This window comes from Syngnathus leptorhynchus, chromosome 7, assembly GCF_054491065.1.
Source record: "Syngnathus leptorhynchus isolate UIUO chromosome 7, UIUO_Slep, whole genome shotgun sequence".
Classification (NCBI taxonomy): Eukaryota; Metazoa; Chordata; class Actinopteri; order Syngnathiformes; family Syngnathidae; genus Syngnathus; species Syngnathus leptorhynchus.
Window position 1 is genome coordinate 1,918,452 of NC_141201.1, and position 22,081 is coordinate 1,940,532.

At 49.7% G+C, this 22,081-nt stretch overlaps 2 protein-coding genes across 4 annotated transcripts; one reads left to right on the plus strand and one right to left on the minus strand.

The window, feature by feature from the left end:
- Positions 1-1,146: 1,146 nt before the first annotated feature.
- On the plus strand, positions 1,147-20,301 carry cdon (cell adhesion associated, oncogene regulated). Of its 3 annotated transcripts, XM_085917001.1 has the most exons (21): positions 1,148-1,323; positions 1,704-2,356; positions 8,701-8,772; positions 10,711-10,850; positions 10,927-11,205; positions 11,492-11,638; positions 11,712-11,855; positions 11,935-12,228; positions 12,293-12,562; positions 13,852-14,099; positions 14,174-14,348; positions 14,722-14,841; positions 15,660-15,863; positions 15,940-16,121; positions 16,466-16,571; positions 17,448-17,570; positions 17,643-17,834; positions 17,913-18,193; positions 18,271-18,350; positions 19,135-19,409; positions 19,497-20,300. In XM_085917001.1, the coding sequence occupies exons 4-21, from the start codon at positions 10,778-10,780 to the stop codon at positions 19,640-19,642; spliced, it is 3,339 nt and encodes a 1,112-aa protein (XP_085773127.1). In that variant the 5' UTR covers positions 1,148-1,323; positions 1,704-2,356; positions 8,701-8,772; positions 10,711-10,777; the 3' UTR covers positions 19,643-20,300. The 3 variants fall into 3 exon arrangements, with proteins under 3 accessions (XP_085773128.1, XP_085773127.1, XP_085773126.1); XM_085917002.1 differs by lacking the exon at positions 8,701-8,772 and having other exon boundaries at positions 1,147-1,323; positions 19,500-20,301; XM_085917000.1 differs by lacking the exon at positions 8,701-8,772.
- Positions 20,125-20,593, minus strand: LOC147054024 (uncharacterized). Its single transcript, XM_085917003.1, has 2 exons — positions 20,539-20,593; positions 20,125-20,477 (listed from the first exon to the last, which is right to left on the minus strand). The coding sequence occupies exons 1-2, from the start codon at positions 20,591-20,593 to the stop codon at positions 20,125-20,127; spliced, it is 408 nt and encodes a 135-aa protein (XP_085773129.1).
- Between the last annotated feature and the right edge of the window lie 1,488 nt (positions 20,594-22,081).

Sequence of the window (22,081 nt, forward strand, 5' to 3'; positions counted from 1 at the left end):
CAGCTCATAAACACTCGGTTGACACTTTTTTGCCAGGTCGTTATCCTCACGCCAAAGGACGGCCGGGTCGCATGCATCCGTTGCAAACCACAAGAACCTCAGTTGGACTCATGCCTGTTCCAAGTATTCGTAAAATGTGCTAAATAATGCCAATTTTAATGACCGACGACAAAGACGAATGATTAACGTGACTCTTCATGGTGGGACTTTGGGGGAATTTGGGGAATTTTTGTTTTTCAGTACTCGCTTCCCCCTCCTCACTCACCCACATTTCTGTCTGTGACAGGCATGCACTCGCTGCGGACAACGAGGCGCTCTAATTCAGCCACGTCGGCAGATTCTCCGAAGGGAAGCTGCGTTTTGGCAATGCGGGCGTGGCTAGCTAGCTAGCTGTTTGTGATGAGTACAAAGCTCTTAAGAAAAATAGATGGCAGTTTAGCATTTTTCCGTTCTCAACATGAAAGTGTTGTAATCTGTTGACATGGAGCAAACAAGCCTCTATCGGTTAAATGTGGGTCAGAGGTCCCAGCACTTATACGTGAGTAAATACCGCTGAGATTCGGTGTGGTGGTGGGGGGGGGGGCGGTGTTTGTGCTGTCAGCTTTGGTTCCCAGCGGTGGCCCCTCCCGCACGGCCGGCCCCTCCCTGGCCCTTTTGTGTGCGGAGCCCCGCTCCCCCGTGGACTCTCTGGCCTTTCACATGCGACTGTGTCCAATCACCGCCTCCCCCTCGTTCCCCAAAAACTTCAGACGTCTCCAAGCGGCCCGTCACCCCGAGAGAGAGACGAAAAGATGAAGCTCTCATAAAATACGCCCCCCTCGTAAGCTATTACAAACTAGCTGATAATGGCCGCTCGTGTTTTGTGGAAACTTCCTTGAATGCATCACATGGAAAAATCTTGTTCAAGGTCCAGAGTGAGCTGGAATTGATCCCAGCTGAGTTGGGCGATGGAGGAATGTGGTTTCTCTCCGCGCCATGCTGGACGTCTGCTTTCACGTGCACTTGACGGCCACCTGACATTTTAGTAGGCAAAATATTTGCCTGCCGGAAGCACGGCTGAATTGTGTAACGGGATTTCGATAAAGCAGCAGCTTGCACGGGTCTGTGAAGATAGCAAAACTTAGTCTAGCCCGCCTCTGCGGAGATTTAGGCCAAACTCGCACTTGGCATGAAAAACCGAGCTGGAACTTGTAATGAATTAAGTATAAAAGTTTGACCTGTCAAGGGAGCTTTATGGACAAATCCTGTTTGGTTTAGTTGCCACAGAAATGAGATCCTAGCAAAATTTGGGGCAAATTGGAGTCTTCTTCCTCCTCCTTTGCTGTAAGTCTCTTTCTTTCTTTCCGTCAGACGTTTGCTGTTCTGTTCGCACCTAGCCAGGCTGCACCTGCCGTCTGAGACGTGTCGTGGCCGATGTGATCATCTTGTTGACTCACGTCCACATGCACAACATGCCCATTGGAACTGGTGCCAAAAAATGACCCACATGGACTTTAATGAGCCTGGTCAAGAACACTATTTAATTGCGTGGTTTTTTTTGTTTTTTTTTCCACTGGTGCAACTGACTGCAGATTTACACACTTTTAACGACTAATTAAATATGAACAATAACAACGTGACTAAACGACCTTCACAACATGACCTTTTGAATCTTTTGAATGAATGTAAATCATACACGGAGGTCATCCTTGTGTGTTTTTCAGTGACATTCCGTCAAAGCGTTAATGCAATGCATTGGGGGCAACAAAGTCCCCTCCTAGGCCACCTCCTCCTTGCAGTCTTCCAAGATTCCACCTCCTGTCTCCGCCTCCCACCGTTCCTCCTCCTTCTCTCCCGTTCCCGGTGGGAGCAGCGTGCAAGCGAGCAGGGCTGGGACATTCCAGCCTGGCCGCTTGCTGCTATGATCCACGGAGCGACCAGAGCAGAGCAGACACTGGCTCCAGAGGTGCGAGTGCAGGCAGCCCCCAAACCGCCTCCCTCCGCTCAGCAGCTCCTGACAAGTGAGCGAGCGTGACAAAGTGGATTTCTTTTTTTCCCTCCCGTTATGTTTTTGCTGATCGCTACTAAATACACGCAAGTGGAATAACGTCCACACCTGTGAGAAGTGCTCCACCGTCCACCACCAAACTCAGCTCCATTTTTTTTTTTTTGTTTCGCCAATTTCTTTTATTCATCGCACTTTGGCACCCCCGAAGCTTGCGGACTCTTCTGGCGGGGCTGAAAAGTCTCCACACTCTGCGGTGCGGTGGTTTCCGTGTCGTCCGCGTGGAATGGAGGGCCCCGCGCGGATTTTGCACCGTGAGAATGCCTTTGGCTGCTGATACGGCCCACGGCAACCAGCGCTCCTGGAAACAAGGTAAGAACATCGGCGAGGAGGAGGAGGAGGCACGAATGACGGATGGACGTCAGGCAGGTTTGGAGAAGAACTGAGGAAAGATCAGACAGAACCGGGGAAGAAGGCTTACTGAGTGACCGGAGAGTATTGCTAAATACCCGTGGAAAGTTCGGAGAGGCTCCGCGGGGAAAACTCGCTAAGTGGCCGATGAAGGCTCCACCGAGAACCGTGCGTGGAAAGTTCAGAGAGAGCTTGTGTGGACGCCTTGTTGAGTGACCGAAGGATGTTTGCAGTGGCCGACAAAGATTCACTATGAAGACCCGAGGAAGGCTTGCTGAGTGGCCGGTGGGTGCTCGCTAAAAGAGGCCCGGGCAAGGTGCATTAGATCCCGGGGAAAGTTCTGACACCTAGCGGGGCAAGCGATGTGGGGCTTTAGGCATGTTGCTATTTACAGTGATTCAACAAGTGTTTGCTTCTCACATTGCGAGACACCTTCAGGTGACTGACTGCACGCAGGAAAAAATAGTTCTGCACCGGAGAATATGACTAAAAATGGTTATTATGTCCTCAGTCGGCGTGCCGTGTCAACAACATTCATTTAGAAAAGAAAAAAAAAAACATGGAGCGTTGAATCATCACTTTGTACTCCAAGAAAACTTGCAGCTCCACTTTGGGGAGCCATATTTCCGCCACATTAATTTTGCTGGAGAAACATTTGAAGTTCAGAGAGTTTTGATTGTTTTAAATCGAGTGTGGCGTGATTCAGCGCCACTTTTGATTGAGTTTAAGGTCAAATCTCTTTGGGTAAAAGTAGATTTAGGTTTCACACTTAGAAGGCTGGTTTTTAACTTGTAAAGCTGTATAAATGGACATAAATGTTAAGGCAGGACTAATTTATTGGGCTTTTAATTTGACAACTATGCCTAAATCATTAGGGGGGAAAAAACTTGCTGATTAATATGTCACATTCACAGAATTGCTGTTGTACATTGCAAGGTAGTTGATGAATGGCCATCCACTTTCATGTTTTTTTTTTGTCAGTAAACTGAACACTCCAAACAAGTGATGGTGAACAAAGGATCCAACGGGGGCGCCGCATCGGGGTGACACACATGGGCGCCCGCGCATAAAAAACGCCTCCCAAGTTCAAACGCCGGCCGCCGCTTTGTGGTGTCAATGGGCGACAAGCAGACACTTCCGACGCCTTTCAAATCCTTTCAGGGAACGCTGATATCGACGGCTTGCTCTTTTGTTGCACCGAATCACGTGGAAATCCTCATTACGGTGTTTTCTTTCAATTCTGGCCCCCCAAATTTGTATAACAGCTGTTTTTTTTCCACAAATTCACTCCAAGCGTCTTCATTGTCGAGTCGGCGCACCTATTTTATCCCGCTCAAATGATCAAAAACAAACCATAAAACAAAAAAAATGAAAACGTGGTATACCGTAAAATGATACCAGACCACATCAAGGCCAAGCACCAGTGTATTTGATCACAACTTTTTTTGTGTGTGAGTCATGACGTATATTTTGTGTCGCCATGCTAACACCGCTATTAGCGGGCCTTGCCTGAATCCTGTTTTTTGTTTCCGCGCATTCGCAGGGACATGAATTAGCCATTAGTGTGCCCAACTCATTTCGGACAGGCCATGAACAAAGCACAACGGTGCGATTAAGGCCGCGCACATCCACTTTTTTGACTATTAGTGTGCCCGCTAATGACAAACACATGTTGCCGTAGCAAAGCTATGTTAAGTGGGCAATTTTCAATGGGAGCGTGTAATGGTACCAAGCTCACACAGGCAACACATGCGCTATTAGAACCACACAAGAACTTTAAAGTCCACCCGCCGGGTTTCCATAGCAATGAGGACAAGTACTGATACGCCGTGCGATAGCTATTAGCATTACCCCCCCCCCCCTACGTTCAATCATCTGAAAGCAGATAAAAGTTTATTTTTAAGCTTTTACTGTACCTGCTAGCAGAATATGCTAATCACGCTTGTGTGTTATGCTAACAACTTGCCTGTTAGTTGCTGCTTTCTAATCAGGTTAGTAATTATTTGCTAGCCTGTGAATTAAAATGATTGATTTTAGTTAATAATAGAATTTTCCTCGACTGCTGTTTGCTCTTCAGCCAGACGACTATCAGCGAGGGGTTAACATCGCTTCTTCTCCGCTAGCAAGGCGTTACAAATATAGGTATGTTTTTAACAAGACTTTTTTTTTCAATTTTATGAACAGATTACTCCGGGCCTCATTTTGTAAAGTGAGTTAAATCAAAGCACGGTTCGCTTGTTTATTTGAGCTCGCACTTCATTCTGTCACTGAGTTGACCTCTGCCTCAGAGAAGTCCCAAGAGCCAGAAATACACGGAGATAAATCTGAGATTTTGTTCATCACTGTCACAATATTTGGACGTAGGGAATGACCGTCTGTCCAAATCGCCTTCTGTATCCTAAATAGCCAAATGATTCAAAATTAGCTTCCCGGCATTTTGACCTCAACTTCTCCATCAAGCCTGTTAGCGAACGCCGGCAACCATTTATCAAGGCCCGGGCCCCCGTCGGGAGGAAGTTGGAGTGAGGGGAGGTGGCGGAGTGCCAAAAAAGCCCCCATGATCATGGAGTCTCCGGGTGCTGATTGACAACACCCAGCAGTTAGGAGTAGCTGAGGGAGGGCGACAAGGAATGACGAGCTAGTCTCAAAATTGAGTCCACGTGATGGTTGCCGGCCGGGTAATAATAGATTCAGACATTTAAATGCTACATTTACACCATCTTGTAAAGTAGGAAAAATTAGCCAGAAAATTAGCCTCAAGACAAGTAGCTGTGCTATGCTATGCTATGTCTATTTACTATTCATAGAGACAATTATAGCCATTTTTAATCAATCGGCAACTGTTCGTTTTTCCATTACTGCCTTACTGTAACGCTTTAAATGACAAACACAGGCTGGAGTGATTGCAAAGGCAAAACAAGCAAGTCTTTTTTTTTTTTCAAGCAGATGTTCCGCAACAGCCGCTGGGCGAGGGCGAGGCGGTACCGGCTGGATACGAGCCCGGCTCAGAGGTCTGCTTCTTCTCTGAGGTTTTGCCTGTTGGTGTAATGAAAATACAGACCGGCTCTAAATATACACCGAGAACGATAAGAGGACGCAAACCACAAACGGCACAAGTCGAGAAGTGACCGTGGAAGTCGACGCCAAACGGGGTCTTCTTCAACTGGTCTGTGCTGCTGCGTGAAGCCGCCTCCTTAAGCCACGCTATTTGAAGTGACTATAAATACTCTTTATTATGTACTCGGAACCATCTGAGGCTGTGATGTGCGGCCAACATGTTGCAGAGCGCCACGTGGGCTTTGACGCAAAACAAAAATACCTTGTCGGGGTTCATTGTGTCTGGTGTGAACTTAAATCCTCAGCATCTTCCTGTTTGCGAGATTCCCGAAAGTGAGACGACTAAATTTGCCTCGGCGGCGGGGCCCCTAGTGAGCTTTTTGGGGTTTTTTTTTTCTATAGACCGCAGCTTTCTATTTCAAATGTTTCGAAAGCCAACCAGTCACATCTGACTTTGGTTTCGATGCGGACCAGCGGGACTATATTAAGGCCGAAACGAGCGGCCATCGGCGACTTTGTTGTCCCGGCGATGAACTGCAGCTCCCGTCCGGCCCAAGGCATCACCGATCTGTGGAATATTGACTTTCTGTGACGATCAATCACTATTGCGGTCCACGGTAGCAGTTTCTAAGCAGGGCTTCTCCATTAGGCTACCAAAAGTGCTCGGATTTCAAACGTATTGATGTGGATATTTTTTTCCAGCCACTCTTCATTTTCTACTGCGCTGTTATTTCTTTATTACAGTTTTGTCACGTTTGCATCAATCACTCCGTCGGGATCCACTTACGAAAGATGGCACTTGAGACCACGCCCTCTCGGTTGCCGACAGGAAGTCTTGTTATCCTTGGCCACGGCTGTTGGATTTTTCGAGACGTTCTGAGCCAGTGCCAGGAAGTTGAGACGCGGCCGACACGTCTGTTTATTGACGCCAGACGGTTTGTTTTGTGATCTCCTGTTTGGCGCGCAACAAGCGAGAGCAGCGAGGATAAACATTTGGACAAACTATAAGGAGCATTTGCGGACGCTGCATATTTGTCTTTGAGTGCTGGTTTGTTTGGGTTTTTGCAAGAGATTTGTACGTCGGTGAGGAAGACTAATTATATTTAACCTCTTGACAAATGTTTGTTTTTATTCTGGCGGGCCAACCGGAGCATTTGCAGAGCAGGTTCTTCATCCTGTAAATCCTCGCCCTGCCCCCGCAAAGTAAGGAACACCACATAGACCCATTTATCACCAGTTTCTCCCAAAGTCTGCTTTTCTTTGATTTTCTTAAGAAGAAAAACACATTAATATTTGTTTTTTTGGCATCGGCCATGGATCTATCAGGAGGAGGCTGACCAGAGAATGTTGTCTACCACTTGTTGCCGCGGAGACACGTACACTGATGGAATCCAGGAGCGTCGGGAGGGGGGGGGGGGGGGTGGCAGCTGGATCAGATCACCGCATGCCCGACACAACAGATTCCAACTCCCTTTGGAGAAGGTGAACTTTCTGGCAAACTTGATCCTCCCCTTGCATCAACGCCTTTTCGCCATCATAGCTGACTCGGAGGAATGTCTCACCTGGTGCGGGGAGTCAGACTCTTGGCACATGTCGGGGGTATTATAACACTCCCCACGGGCATAAAGCCCCCCTCGGGCATTCCTCTCTTCCATCGAAATTACCTTTTGGTCGGAGCAGACGTCCCGTTGTGGGTTGAAAGGCCTGTGAAGTCAGCTGGAAGGACCCCGAGCGCTCCCACAAAGGCGTCGGGTTGTTAGTTACTTTGCAAAAGGTCCGGAGGTGGCCTTGTATGGCGGCGATACCCTGGGATCCGTTTCCCGTGTCCGAGGCCCTTATTGAGTTTCGTCACTGTTGGCTAATCCGGCTCTCTGAGGACCTTGGGAAACGAGTGGACCTCCCACTGGCCCCCCGCCCCCTCCCTCGCAGATTCCCAAGGGAAACAAGACAATGTCGAACAATCTCCAATTAAGAGCAGCCGAACATACTGTACCATTCAGCCACGGTTCTCGTCGGCCTCCTCCCCTTCTTTTGCCTCTCTGCTTTCGCGGCCAAAAAGCCTCAGGGTGGAATTAGCGTCGTCTCCCGAGTCTCGGCCGTGCCACTTTTAGGAGGTGTGGGGGGGGGGCAGTGTGTGTCCCTGGTAAACAAGGCTTTGTGGGATGTGACTGTCTGATCCCCCCAAGGCCTCCCATTTTCGTTCCCGATCCCGCATCGCAGCCAGGGCGTCACGGCCGTGGTGTCTCGAGACTCGTCTGACCTCGTCATTAGCCCAGCGCCGCCTGAACGGTCCGCTTTCTATCCTCTCGCGGCCGAAACCATCCAAGTTTAAGGACTCCCCTCTCTTCTTCCTCTGGAGCTAATTCCTTGCGCTGATTCCAAATCACGCCTCTTTCTTTGAATGGGTGAAGCAGATGGCGTTAGCCCGATGCTTCCACTCATTAGTTTCCGCCGTGGCCCCAGACTGCCTCGGCCAGTTCATCCTGACGAATAATGGACCCCCTGGAGTTTCTTTCCGCAAGGAGACTCAGAGATACCTCGACTCACCAAGGCCATACCTAATGAGTTTTTTGAATTAATAGGTCTTGATTTGAGGTATGAGCGAGCTTCAGATAGCCGTTGGGGCTTGGCAAATGGAGACCTTTTTGTACCCTCACCCCCCCTTCTCTGTCTTTTTGTTTTTGCGTTTATCTCCCATCGTTGCGTCTGTCCTGTCCGCCGGCTTTGCCTCCTTGTTGGGTTTAGGAATGCAGACTCCTTTGGCGGATCCGAGGGGGCGAGTGCGGGCAGGTTCGGGGTATAGCGTGCCGGTCGGCTTCCGCTAGCAGGTCAGATCAGTCCACCGGGGCGCCAGGATTGACCTGCAAAATCATCCATGGTCTTTCCATCGTCCTTTCCCGCAGCGGCAAATTGTCTTGTGGAGTTTTCTAGATTTGGTTTGTGTGCGGTGAGGAGATTTGATCTTCCCACTGGGCCACATTGTTTGTGGTTGGCTTCCACTCAGCTGTGCCGTCTTGTGAAGCTGAGTGGAGAGCGCCAGTCGCGACGTGTTGTACCTCTGCTTCACAGCTCTTTGATGCTCCTTTTACCCAATGAGAAAGGGATATGGGCCGGGCCCACATGGGGGCTTAAAGGAGTTCCTGCAGGTGCTCCGACACACGGTACACTTGAACCCCCTACCCCCCCCTGATCCTCCTCTGCTTTCCCTGAGGGCAACCTGTCACTGTGTTTATTTTCTCCTGTGTCAGGACCTTCACTCCCTCTTCATTCAGCAGTGGTGGAGATGGATGACGCTATCCCCGTCAGGAGTTGAATAGAAGGTGCTAGCCTACCTCCCTTATAAGGAACATTTATGAGTATTTGACAAATGGTGTGATTAAACATAAATGTTAAGATTTAGTATGTTTCATGAGAAAGAAATGAATGTTTTCAATTTTTTGTACTTTTAAGTGTGATACTTTTTAAACCTGTTAGCACTTAGCGGGCATGCTAACGATCAATTAAATATAGTATCTGGAGAATTAAATTGCAGCTAATTAGCTAGTTATAAGTAAAATAAATTGACTTGGGTTTAGAATACATTTTGTAGCAGCCTGGACACCTCTTCTGTAGCGCTATCCCTTAGCATTGTTGCTAGCGCTACGTTTCAGAGTCGTATGCAGTATCCAGAACATTAAATTACAGATAGTTGCAAATGAAGTGACTCTTTTGATGCCAGAACATCTGCTTTTCAGTTTGTAATAGTGTTTGGACCAACCTAGACACTTCTAATGCTGCTTTTTGCGTGGAAAAAAAGTGTTGACGGGACAGACAGGTAGCCGCACCCTCAGCATGCGTTGCCACCAGCATAGGTCGGAGCCTCGCTAATGGGATTTTGGGTTTGACACCAGATATCCTAGCGGCGTGTGTCTTCATGGTGGCGGATGTCAGAGAAAAGTCAAGTAGATAAGCGGGAAGATGGATGCCCTCGTGCGTTTCCTCGCAGCGCCAGATGGACGGGGCCGATAGGCAGCTGTGTGTGTGTTTATACAAGGGCGACCGGTCGCCATAGCGCCGGAAGGAAAGGATGGCAGGCGGTTAGCATATAGCGCAAGAGGGGGGTGCAGACTTTTGTGCTCAAGGGCCAGGTATTGATTTCATGAAACTGACAGATTTGTAGATAGAGACAATAATAATATGTAGTTTCATATTTTTAAATATATTTGAAAAAGAAAATCAATAAAATGACAGCAATAAATAAAAATAAAAAAACAGTAACAATACATTTTAAATGACCAAATTAGGATATCCAGCAAACTCGAGATCAGCCCATTCCTGGTATACAGTAGACGAGGGACGGCGTTACCGGTCCCGTGTTCTGTGTCCCCCCCCTCCGTGTCTTATTATTGTAATTATATATCATGAATCCACCAAGTCTGGGGCCTGTCGCAGCATGTGGCGTGGTGATGCGGTTTTGATGTGAGATGCCACAAAGTATACGTGACGCCAGATTACACAGTAGCCCGCTGAAATCCAAACTGTGTTGCCTTAGCGCTTTCATTGTTTCTTTAAGCACTTAAACACCTGTTTTTCCAGGATGTGTGCACGCGTGTGTGTGTATGTGTGTGTGTGTGTGTGTGTGTGTGTGTTAGTGTGTGTGTGTGTGTGTGTGTGTGTGTGTGTGTGTGTGTGTGTGTGTGTGTGTGTGTGTGTGTGACAATAATATTGGACTCTGACTGATTCCTTTTGAATCACAGTCAGACAAGATTGATACTGAACAGCTTACATTTTGCCTAATGCGGCTTTCAAATAGCATTAGCTTAGCTTTAGCCCCAGCCTCGCACTCCCTGCGGTGCCCCCATCCCGACACTCGTCCTCTTTTTTAATTTGCCCCCTCGGCTTGGCTCTTCCGCTGAAGCACGGCCATCAATATCACAGCTGGGCGGCCATTGTGGTTTTCTCCAGCCCTGGTTACCGAGCAGGAACCCCGGGATCAAAGCCCGGCCTGGATTACTCTTGGAAAGAGAAGGATGAGGAGAAAGGGGGAGGAGATGTGGGCGGGGGCTGCTTGTAAAGGATGGAGGAATGCTTCTTATTACGCCCCCCCTCCCTCCTTTTTGGGCGGCTGGTCCAGCGGGGACCGCTGAGGGATGTCAGGCTAGAGTGAATCTATGAGGACGCAGAGCCGTGTGACAAGAGAGTGCTATAAAGAGTGACCGCACACTCCCCCCATATCGGTGTCAAGGAAGTACAGTGAAATGCTCCTTCTCTTCTTTCAGGTCGGTTAATCGGAGGAGGGCGTGCACGCCGGGCCATCACGGCTGCCGGTAGGGGTCCGAGGGCGCCATGGACGGTGGCCTCAGGGTCTTCCTGTCCACTCTGCTCTGTCTCAGTCAGGACCTGCTCATCACCTGCACAGGTCAGTTACCTTGTCTGTGTGGTTTCCATCAGGTTCTACTCCCTCCATTCATCACCCACTCTTTGTCCCTCCTCAGTTCACTATCCATCTTTCCGTTCTGAGCCCGCCTCGTTGGTCCAGAGTCCGGGTTCGCCGGCCCGCCTGCGCTGCGCCGCCAACCCCCCGTCGGCGGCGCTCTCCTGGCGCTTCCGGGGCGAACTTCTGCTCGCTGACACCCTCCCCGGCGTGGAGCTGAACGGCGGGACGCTCACCGTCGCTAATCTACAGCGCGCCCACGTCGGCGTCTACCAGTGCGTGGCGCGCTCGGGACACGGGCTGGCCGTCGCAAGCCGCTACGCACGTGTGGATTTGGCAGGTACGTGGACGTGCCGGCGGCCATCGCCATGTCGGTCCCCACCCCCCTTTGCTCACCGCTCCTCGTAAGACTTGAAGAATCTAGTCTTTGTTTGTTCCTTGCTGCCACCGCATTAAAGTAGCCAGGCAGCAAGCCAAGAAAAGGGCGAGGACGCCTGCCGCCGAGCGGCGACGGGAAGGAAGCGGAGGGAGTTTTGACATCCTTAATGAGCCTTTGGGTTTTCCTTTGCGCGAGTCATAACAGCACTCGCCGCTTCCTAATGTTCCCTCTGTGTCGGGCCTCGCAGAAATCTCCCAGTACGAAGACAGCCGGCGCCGCTCGCTGTCCGTCCAGGTCGGCGACGCGGCAATCGTGGAGTGTCCTTTACCCCGTAGCGTGCCGCCGGCCTTCCCCCAATTAAGAGTGCGGGGCGAGCGCGTGGAGGCGTCCACAGGTTCTTTTCCTGACTTTATTTTATCTTATTTTATTTCAACCTTGTTGTTGACCGACCGTGTCTCTCTAATTAGACGACTACTTAGTCCTTCCGTCCGGCAACCTTCAGATCCCGTCCGCCTCGTTGCACCATCGGGGCGTCTACAAGTGTGGCTCGTACAATCCCGTCACCGGGGAAACTGTCACGCAGACCCACGGTACCAAAATCTCTGTCCGACGTAAGTCCCGCCAGATTTTGTTATTATTATTATTTTTTTTATAAGCCCAGTATTTGATGTCTTTATGTGTTGTCTTTAGATGCAGATTCCCCCTCCTCTCCAGTGAGGATAGTTTATCCCAGCAGCCCCAAGAACGTAACACTGCAACGGTCCCAGTCGTACACGCTGGAGTGCGTAGTTTCCGGAAGTCCGGCGCCGTCGTCCACGTGGTTCAAGAACGGCGAGCGGGTCCGACTGGGGCCTTCGCTGCGACACCTGCGTGACAATTTGGAATTTGTCTCCGTGACGACAGACGACAACGGAGTATACGTTTGCGCCGTCGAGAGCGAGCAAGGGACGGTGATGAGCGCTAACTACACCGTCAACATCCTCGGTGAGGACTGCAAAGTTTTTCATTTTGAGAACCGCTGTTCTAAAAGTCGGAAACCGATTCGTAGAACCCGCTTCCGTCCTGGCGGGCCTCGCCGACCAGCGCGTCGCTGCCGGCTCAACGGCTCATTTCAGCTGCGTGGCCGCCGGCAGCCCCGCCCCCAACGTCACCTGGCTGTTCAACGCCGAGCCCGTGGCCGCCTCGCACCGGGTACGGATTTCGAGAGACCAGCTGGTCATCTCGGGAGTGGTGCCGCGGGACCAAGGCGTGTACCAATGTCTGCTAGACAACGATATCGGGTCGGCGCAGTCGTCGGGAATGCTGAGTGTGCAGTCAGGTATGTCCGAAAAAACAAAAAAGAAAGTATGTTGTGAAATCGCCGCTTAAGGTTACTTCAGGCCACTTGTACAGTGACGTCGTCGACGAAAGTAAACATCTCAACAGAAGCCGCGCTGTAAAGAGTTAAGCTGTCCACGTCTGGAGGCGGCCCTCGCGCTTGGGGGTGGCGTATCGTGCCAAGGCCGCCCTCCTTCTCTGGATCGTGAGAGTGAGCTTTGTGCACGCCGCCCGGGGATAAGCCCCCGCGGACGCTGGAATGCGAGGAGTAGCTGTGAAGGGTTAGGACGGGGGGCAGACCACCCCGGCTGTCAACGTGCTACACAACCGCCTTGTATTTACGTGGTGGCATCCTTCCACCCCTCCGTTCCATCCAGTCCATCCCTGCGTGGTATTTCCCGTGGAAGAGGCAAGCAGAAAGAATGCAAAGATGATAAGAGCGTTTGCGTCGGGAGGTACCAGACAGTCAATTTTAACCAGTGATCCAAAACATTCCACTTGTACACTGTAAAAAACGTATTTGAGAATCTAAATATTTCTTCTCCATCCATGCACTGACCAATCAAAGGACTGTATTATAGCTAGCTCCGCCCTTTCGGGATCCTGCTGCTGCTGTAGCCTGGAACATAACAAGCGAGGTGACCAAAACATAGACAGAAATTGGAAAAAAAAATTCCCGGCGCCCACGGCAATCACATTTCAGGCCGCCGTGGACTAAAGAGGATGGACGTGACATGCCGAGGGCAGATGAGATGAGCAAATTCTAAAGGCTGATGGAACGGATTAATGCCATTTCCTTTCATTTGAATGAGAGTCGACGATTTGAGTATTTGCCATCTCTCGAGGCAGCGCTTTACTTCTGTTTTGTTGGGAATCCCTCGTGGCTTTGTTCCCCCTTTCTGCCTGGAAAGACTTCCTTTAACATTTGGGATCACTTCCTTGACATCTTTCCTCTGGCGTGGCAGCCTCAGGACTACCTAGAGAATTTCTCGCCGCTATTTTAATGGCCCGTGTGGGGAATGCGTGGCAGCTGGCGACGTTCCCGGAATCAGGTTTAGTCTTACCAGCTCCCAGCTTGTTTACTTTTGCAAAGTGCAGCCGTGGTGCCGTGCTCACGCGTGCGTTTCTGACAATGTCGGAAAGTGCCGTGATCCAAACTTAAAGGTTCTTTACTTTTAGCACACGTGTCAAAGGCTTGGCGGTTAGCGCTGACCTGCCATCACTTCATACAGCCCACTAAAGAAAAAAACAAAGTGCGTTATGGTTTTAGTGAAACATTTTCTCTCCCAGATTCGAACCCCGGCGTGGACGTTTGGACCTCACTGCCGCCCATGCAGAGCGATGAGGGCAGCGAGCGATTCCTGACGGAGCAGGAAGACGAGCCGCCGTCCGACGGTGGCGTCCACCGTCTCACGCCCGACGCGCCCATCATCACCAGCCCGCCCCAGACGTACAAACCCGACATTTACGACCTGGAGTGGAGGGCTGGGCCCGACGGAGGGAGCCCCATCAACGCCTATTTTGTCAAATATCGGAAGGTGAGCTTCTTGCAAAAAAAAGCAAAACACCACTGTGGCCTTACTAAAAGGTCGCCTTTCCCGTTGTCGCTCAGGTGGACGAGATGGCCACCTTGATGGAGAGCTGGCTGACGGTGCGAGTGCCCGGCAGCGAGCGCTCGCTGCGTCTCTCCGAGCTGGAGGCGTCCAGCCTGTACGAGGTGCTCATGGTGGCCCGCAGCTCGGCGGGTGAGGGCCAGCCGGCCATGCTCACCTTTCGCACTGGAAAAGGTTTGTACTGGTAAAATTGCCCCTCCCAACATGGCCGCCATGTGAACTGGTTACTGCTGCCAATTCTGGAATAAGCAAACTTTTACAGTTACTGTACAAAGGATCGGACACACTTTTCTGTCCAGAGTCCGTAGGGTCCGGTTCTGTTAAATCCAGGTTTCGCTCGACACGGTCACTGAGCTTTTTATAAAGCAAGACGTTTATTAGCAAGGAAAAACAGTGGCGGAAACCCGAGCTGGCTCCTGATCAAACGAGAGAGGCTCAGGGGCGGTGTCAGAGTGCTTTGGCTGGTGGGGTGGGGGGGGGGGTCAACAACTGGGAACATGTGTGGGACTTTGTTTGGCTTCCTCCTTATAAGTCCCTTCTCCTCCAGAAAAGAGCGCCTCGTCCAACAAGAATCCGTCCCGCAAGCCTCCAGTGGTCCTGATGCCGCCCAAAGCCCCTGAGGACAAAATGCCCAACACGCACTTTGGAGTGGTGATCCACGACAGAGGTAAAGTGCAGAATGTTTCATTGTTGTCTTTTTTTTTTTTTTTTTTTTTTAATTGCTATTGATGCGTTGACAATTTTGACCCTCCTAGCTTAGCATTGCTGTAGCCACGCAGCTCAAAAGGAGTGTGTTGTTCACTATTCATATCTGTGTTGATAAATCTTTTAGCAATTGATATTTGAGTGCAAACTGTGCAGCAACACATGGACGGATAATATAACAATACTCCGAGGCATATATTCTTTATCCTCTGTGAAGAGCAACTATACCAATTACGTCACCAATTAGGTAGCTAACAGCAAATGAAGCAAAAAAATTCTTTACATTGTATTCATTTGTCATTACTGTAAATTTCTATATCAAGTAATATAAATAATATTAGAATTATTATTATCATATGAATATTATAAAGTGGTTTTTTTTGTTAAATACATTCCAAATGATTATTTTTTGAATGGTGCTGGAAGGGCTGAATGGCATTTGCAATCATTTCAATTGGGGCAGTGGACTATTCTGGCTTTATTTTTTTTTTTCAGGAGCTATCGGCAAGAAAAGATTTGGATGATCTTTAACATTCAATTCCAGTATGAATGTGGCGATATGACTAATGACACTTTCTTAATCTTCCACTAACCATTGTCTCCGTCTTCCTCTGCCGCTTCTTTAAGTGCGTGCCGCTCAGCTGCTGCCGTAAGTACGCATTCCTCCCGTGATTTATCCTTTCCGCTTCCTCCTCTCCGAATTCCTTCCATCTTTTCCGCCAAGTCGGGATGCGGCGACGCAGTTCAAAGTTTGACCCGTCTTCTCGCTTTCACTTCTAGTACCCGAGGCGCCCGACCGGCCCACCATCTCCATGGCGACAGAGAGCTCCGTCTACGTGACGTGGATCCCCAGAGCCAACGGCGGCTCGCCCATCACGGCCTTCCGCGTGGAATACAAACGCAGCCGCAACACCGAGTGGGGCGTGGCGGCCGACAACATCTCGCCGCTCAAGCTGTCCGTAGAAGTTCGCAATCTTGAACCCGGTGAGCCTCGACTCCATTTTTTTATTGCTTAGCCGTCGACGGAGGTGTCCTTGAACTCGGTCCGTCCGTCCTTCAGGCGCCACCTACAGGTTCCGAGTGACCGCCATGAACTTGTACGGCGAGAGTCCTCGCAGCGTGGCGTCCAGGCCGTACCAGGTGCCCCAAGCCAGCCCCCGAATGGCCGACCGGCCGGTGGTGGGACCGCACATCTCCGCCACCGACGCCATCAGCGACACACAGATCATGCTACGCTGGACTGTGAGTATGTCCGGAAAGTTACAGATTGCTCGCCATGAGAACCAGAACCTGGAAAAGTTCAAGTGAGGCCATTACCAAATGACAATAAGCACAGGAACTTTTTTGGGGTCGTTCTCATGGTGATTAATTCATATCGTGCAAACTTTGGAACGCCGACGGGCGCAGATAATTGCCGCCCTTTCCGTAACCTCCGACTCTCATTATCTCTGGTCGACTTCCGCGCAATCAGAGAGCGGACGGCTGATAGCGAGCCGCTCCATTAGCTGATAGGGGAGGGGGGAAAAAAAGGGTAATTGTGGGCTAATGTAACCATTTTTTTTCCCCCCGTTTTCTTCCGCTTTCAGTACAGTCCCTCGAGTAACAACAACACTCCCATCCAAGGCTTCTACATCTACTATCGGCCCACCGACAGCGACAACGACAGCGACTACAAGCGCGACGTGGTCGAAGGTGCGTGGAAATGTCCAAAACAGACCAATGGATTCTTTACTGTGAACGGTTTTCGACTTAATTGGCCCGAGTTGAAATACGAGAGCGGGCAGTAGAGCTACGTAGCGGCTCGGGTTGCCGTCTGGAATGCTAACTGGCCATCGCGGCACAGGAAAGGAAAGGAAGTGGTGCTGCTGGTATCTTTGGGCTCCTCCCCTTTTACCGCAGGTCAAACTTCAGTCAAGGTTTCCACGTAAATTAAGATTCAGCCTGCAGATTCCAAAGCTTTTTGGAATAATAGCTGAAAAATACATTAAAAAAAATAGACACTTTGTCATACTAAAATACAATAATTTAAAAAAATATATATATACAAATCACAATAATGCGAAAGTATGTGATTTTTTTGTTTTGTTTCTTGTTGTGTGTGTGTTTTATATGTAACGTGTGTGTCTTTGTGCGTCTGTGTTAATAGTGGACTTAAGCCAGCACAAACATAAGCTGCCATATATGGAGTTGAACCAGAGTGCAGCAACTGTGTGAAGGCCTCAGGGACTGACACGAGAGTGTGTGTGTGTGTGCGTGTGTGTGTGTGCGTGTGTGTGTGTGTGTGTGTGTGTGTGTGTGTGTGTGTGTGTGTGTGTGTGTGTGTGTGTTTGTGTGTCACTCCTACAGTGGCTGTGTTGTGAGTGTGTTTGTGAAGTTTCAGATTGTGACTGCCAGAGTGTGATTACATGTTTGTGCATTTGTGTGTGTATGGGGGGGAAGCACATGAAAGAACATGACGTCAGCCAAGTGGGGGGGGGGGGGTAGTGGGATTAAAGCCGTGATCTTTCCAGGAAGTTGACGCTCACTTTTTTTTTTTCTCTGGTCACACCTACCCGCTTCTCTTCTCAGGTGTGAAAGACTGGCACATGATCGGACACCTACAGGCGGAGACGTCGTACGACATCAAGATGCAGTGCTTCAACGACGGCGGCGAGAGCGACTACAGCAACGTCATGATCTGCGAAACCAGAGGTAAGGAGACTCTGAACAAACTAGCAAATATCACAAAGAATTCTAAAAAAAAAAAATGTTCCTTTATTGCAGCACGCCAGTCTCCGGGCTCGCCAAGCCAACGGCCCGTCACGCCGCCGTGGCCCCACCCGCAGGAGCCCGCCGGGCCGCCCGGGGGTCTCCTATACCTCATCGTGGGTTGCGTGCTGGGCGTGATGGTCCTCATCCTGCTGGCTTTCATCGCCATGTGCCTGTGGAGGAACCGACAGCACAACAACATGCACAGTGGGTGTCGACAGCAATTTGAAAATCTAACGGGATGGGAATTGAGCCTTGCGGTACACCTTGCGTTTCCTCCCGCAGAATACGACCCTCCGGGTTATTTGTACCAGCCGGCTGACATCAACGGACACGTTTTAGAGTACACCGCTTTGTCCGGCACCGGCCGCATGAACGGCGGCGGCGTCCACGGGGGTTTCGGGCACGGCGGGGGTGGCGGCATGTTGCCCTCGGGGTGCCACCACTTGCACCACAAACACCCAAACAACGGTCTGCCACTGCACAACAGCAACGGCGGCCTCTACCCGGGCGGACACTCCCACGGCCACGATGGCACCCTGCCCCACCCTCACCACCACCACAATGTGAGTGCGGGGAGCCCCCGAAGGTGACCGACTTCATGTCTTCATCCGTACTAAACGCAGTTGTTTTAATTTTTTAGGGAGGCGGCATGTACACGGCTCTTCCCCAGTCGGAATCTTCGGACTGTGTGAATTGTCAGAACCTGTGCAACAATAACAGGTAACGCTTACTGGTTTTGGTGGGGTCATCTGAGGCAAATCAATTGTTTGGATGCAGTAATGGGAAGAGAACGGAGCCTTGCGGAGTACCTTATATTTGTTTTACTGAATTGACGAAAAATAGAAATGTCTAGTGAATCAGTCAAGCACCGAAGAAGAACCTTCTTAAAAAGCTTTCCCTTTTAAAGACCACTTTTTGGCTTTTCCATCAAGTCAATTTACGATGATTTGTTTAGGACTTTGTCACACAGCGTGTCGTTGGGAAGAAGGCCAGCTCCTTTTTTTTTTTTGCACTCCACAATCACATGCTGCTCCTGTTTATGTGCTCAAGGCTCAGCGGCATCACAGTTTACCCTGTGTGCAACCAGCCAACACACGGGCCACGCTAATGAGCCTCCTGTTTATTTATTTGCGCTGGCGGGAACGAAAACGAGGATCGCGGTTCCGATAGGAGGAAGCGCGGGGGAAACTCGATGTTGCGCTTTTCAATGGGATTCGGAAAATTCCTCCGAGGGCTTACCGAGTGTCGTACTATGCTAGGACGCTCCTGTGAATTTGAATACAAACACAATGGCTACTTGGTCAGAAAGCACACAGACTGACAGTCGCTTTTTTTTTTCCCCCTTTTGTATTATTCTCCAGAAAAGTTATTTAACGCCAATCCCATTTTATGTCAAACTGAAAACATAAAACACAAACACTTTCTCGATATAAAACAACTGCCTAAAAAAAAGGCCTTGCGAGCGTAATGCTAACAATGATAGCATCTCTGCTACCACTTTCAGGTGTTATAAGCCTAACGGCATCCTTCCGGGCGGGACGCTTCCCCTCATGCACCGAGCGGCGCCTTGTCAGCAAGACGGTCTGGAGATGGTTCCTCTGAAGCAGGTGGCGACGTCTCCGTGCCGCCACCGCTGCTCCCCCGCCGGCGAGCTGCGTGCAGATGACCTCGACAATCTCCAAGTCCCACACCCGCCCGACGAGCAGCGAGATTCATCGCCTTCGCAACACTCGTGTTGTCTCGAGGGAGACGACACGGAATGTCCGGCGGATGGCACCGGTGAGTCTATCATTATTCAAATTCATTTCTGATTTATTGAAATCATCCTCAAATGGCTAACGTGTTGTTTGGTCGTTCCTTGCACAGCAGAAGAGGATCTGGACTGCGTGGATCAGGACTGTCCAATCCCGTGCTGGGAAAATCTGGGCCTTCCAGACTCGGACTGTGATGAAAAGCCCTGCTGGATGTCCGGTGGGGGTGAGCTGATCCAGACCAGTCTCCAGGAGGTCTGAGGTCCCCGCGACGTGACAGCTGGACAGTCGGAGCTGCTGTGATGATGTCACAGAGGACCTAAAAGAGGACAGCCTGAGAAAAGACAGTCGATGGACCTAAGAGAGTACTTTGTCCGACAAGGACGGCAGACTGAGGCGGAAACTCCCAAAGACTCCTTCAGATGACTTATTTATTTTTTTCTAGTAGAAAACTTATTATTTCATATGAATGTATCTGTGTCAAAGAGCAAAGTTGTCAGTCTTTTATATTATTTATGCTTTTTTTTTTTTGTGTTTTTGGCCTGAGAACTGTTTTGTGTTACGGAGATTTAGCGACTTGTAAAGTTTTGTAATAATATAAAGAGACGATAAGGAAGAGTAAGTCAGCACACTGTCAGCTTCCTTTCTCACGGTTTGAAAACACGAGCGCGTCTGTGAGTGAGTTAGTTGGTTAGAAAGCCAGCGACACAACGAGGAACTTCTCTGACTTTATTTGTGCGTCATTAGTTATCGTCCACATCCAGCCTGGTGTAGTAGAAGGTCACCCTGGCCGCGTGGTACAAAGCCTGGCAGGTGTACGTTCCCTCCGCCTCCCGCCGCACTTTTTCCAGAACCAGAGCGGAGGTGTTGACGGGCACGCGCACGCCAACCACGCCGTCCGGCCGGGCCTGCAGCTTGGGACCGTGACCGTAGTCGTAGGCCAGAGCCACGTTGCTGTCCGAACCGGCTCTGGTGAAGCCCCAGATGAAGATGGAGGGCGGGTCGGCGCCGCAGTCCAAACGGACCGAACCCCCCGCGGTCACGGTCGCGTTGAGGGCCACGTACTTTACCTCCTCGCGGTCGAAAAGATCTAAAGCTGAGGGTACGACAGCACAGGTTGGCGAGGATCTGAGTGACCGACCGGGTGGAGTGCTCACCTTGGAGTGGAAGAAGAAGAATCCAAGTGGCCAGCAGGCAGACTGATGGAAACATCTTGCTTGCAATTTCTCTCTACCGCTGATTCTTTCTGGTTCGTGTTTGAACTGCCTTCTTGAAATATTTAACAGCGCTGCAGGTTGCTCTAGTGAGCCTTCATGTTTTATTTAATCAGCTGCTGCTAGTCGTTGTTGTCATGAGAGAGCACCAGTTGACAGTATTTTGGTCGTTGAAGTGGTTGTGGTGTGAGGAGGAGAGCCTTTGAGGCGCCCCAGGCTGAAAAAGTTGCAAGTGCCCTGTAAAGTTGCTCTCATGGAGGTGAGCCCAGACACAAGAGAAGGCTCTAATTAGTCGGTACTCACAGTTGGACTCGTTTGGGCCAGGGGAGCCACCATCGCTATTTATAGACAAACATGCTGTAAACCTTCGCCAACTGATAATACGAAGGTTTTTCCCTGCAGCACGGCACAGTGAGCGAGTTCTTTTATACACTTGTAGCACAGTTAAACCGACTCATTTCAACGGGAAACATCTTTGCACGATGCCTTTGTGACACAGCGTATGAGGAAAAGTTAAGAACCCCAAACTGTCTTCATCTCATACTCGTACAGTTAATCATGCTTTTATGATGGCCTGCAACAAATTATTTCCATTGCCAGTCCTTTCTATGAGGGGGGGGGGAAATATAAATAAAAATATATTTCCAGATTTGCTTGCCCAGCGTGTAAGAATGGCTAATGAGTTGAGTGTCAAGGGTGGAAAAGTAGAACCAGTTGAGAATACCACCCCTACGACAAAGCTTTGTACCCCAAAGGGCACAATGGCTAATAAAGGTACTTCTTGATGTGTGGTCCCTTGATATGGAGCAGAAGCTTGCCAGCTGCAAGAAGCATTTAAGTAGTTTGGCTTGGTGGGGAAGGAAGAAAGGATGGGGTAGAGGTTCGGGGAAGCCACACTAAAAGAAAAGGATGTCAACTTCAGGATAGTATCGTGGTTATCGAACTGGGGTAGAGTCTGCAAAATCATTTTTGAAAAAAAAAAAAAAAAAGGCATTTGACAATTTTGACATTAATATCAGAAATGGTAAAGATATCGTTTGTTCTGTCTAGTCATGATTTTTTATCTAGACAAAATATCAAAATATCTGCTGTGCATCAGGATTTTAATGCTGTGATCCAATTCATTGTGCTGCTCCTTCTAGTATGCCCGTGTTGGCCACCAGGAGGCAGTACTGCATCTGACATACGCGCAGAGACAAACGAAGAAGAAACCATTTCCTCACTAAGTGTAAGTTGTCGTAAAATTCTTTTTAATTGTCTCTCAGAGCTCCAAGGATAAAGAAATGTATACCTGTGAGTATTGATATTATCATCTCTCTAAATGTCTTATTTCAACATTAATGTTCAAATATACGTTGTCTAAATGGGTTTGTTGTCTAAATTGCGACTGGGCAAGATATTTAGCTTGTTTAAAATGCAGTTTTCATGTTTAGTTTGGCAGTAAAACTTCGTCTGGGGTGGCATTAGTCAACTTTGGGTCTCTTAA

Excerpts from the sequence above, each read along its gene's own strand:
- LOC147054024 (XM_085917003.1), bottom strand. The coding sequence starts at position 20,593 with ATGTTTCCATCAGTCTGCCTGCTGGCCACTTGGATTCTTCTTCTTCCA. Across the intron at positions 20,478-20,538 it reads TCTTCTTCTTCCACTCCAAG|CTTTAGATCTTTTCGACCGC; the intron begins GTGAGCACTCCA and ends TCGTACCCTCAG.
- cdon (XM_085917001.1), top strand. The coding sequence starts at position 10,778 with ATGGACGGTGGCCTCAGGGTCTTCCTGTCCACTCTGCTCTGTCTCAGT. Across the intron at positions 12,229-12,292 it reads CTACACCGTCAACATCCTCG|AACCCGCTTCCGTCCTGGCG; the intron begins GTGAGGACTGCA and ends ACCGATTCGTAG. Across the intron at positions 18,351-19,134 it reads AACCTGTGCAACAATAACAG|GTGTTATAAGCCTAACGGCA; the intron begins GTAACGCTTACT and ends TACCACTTTCAG.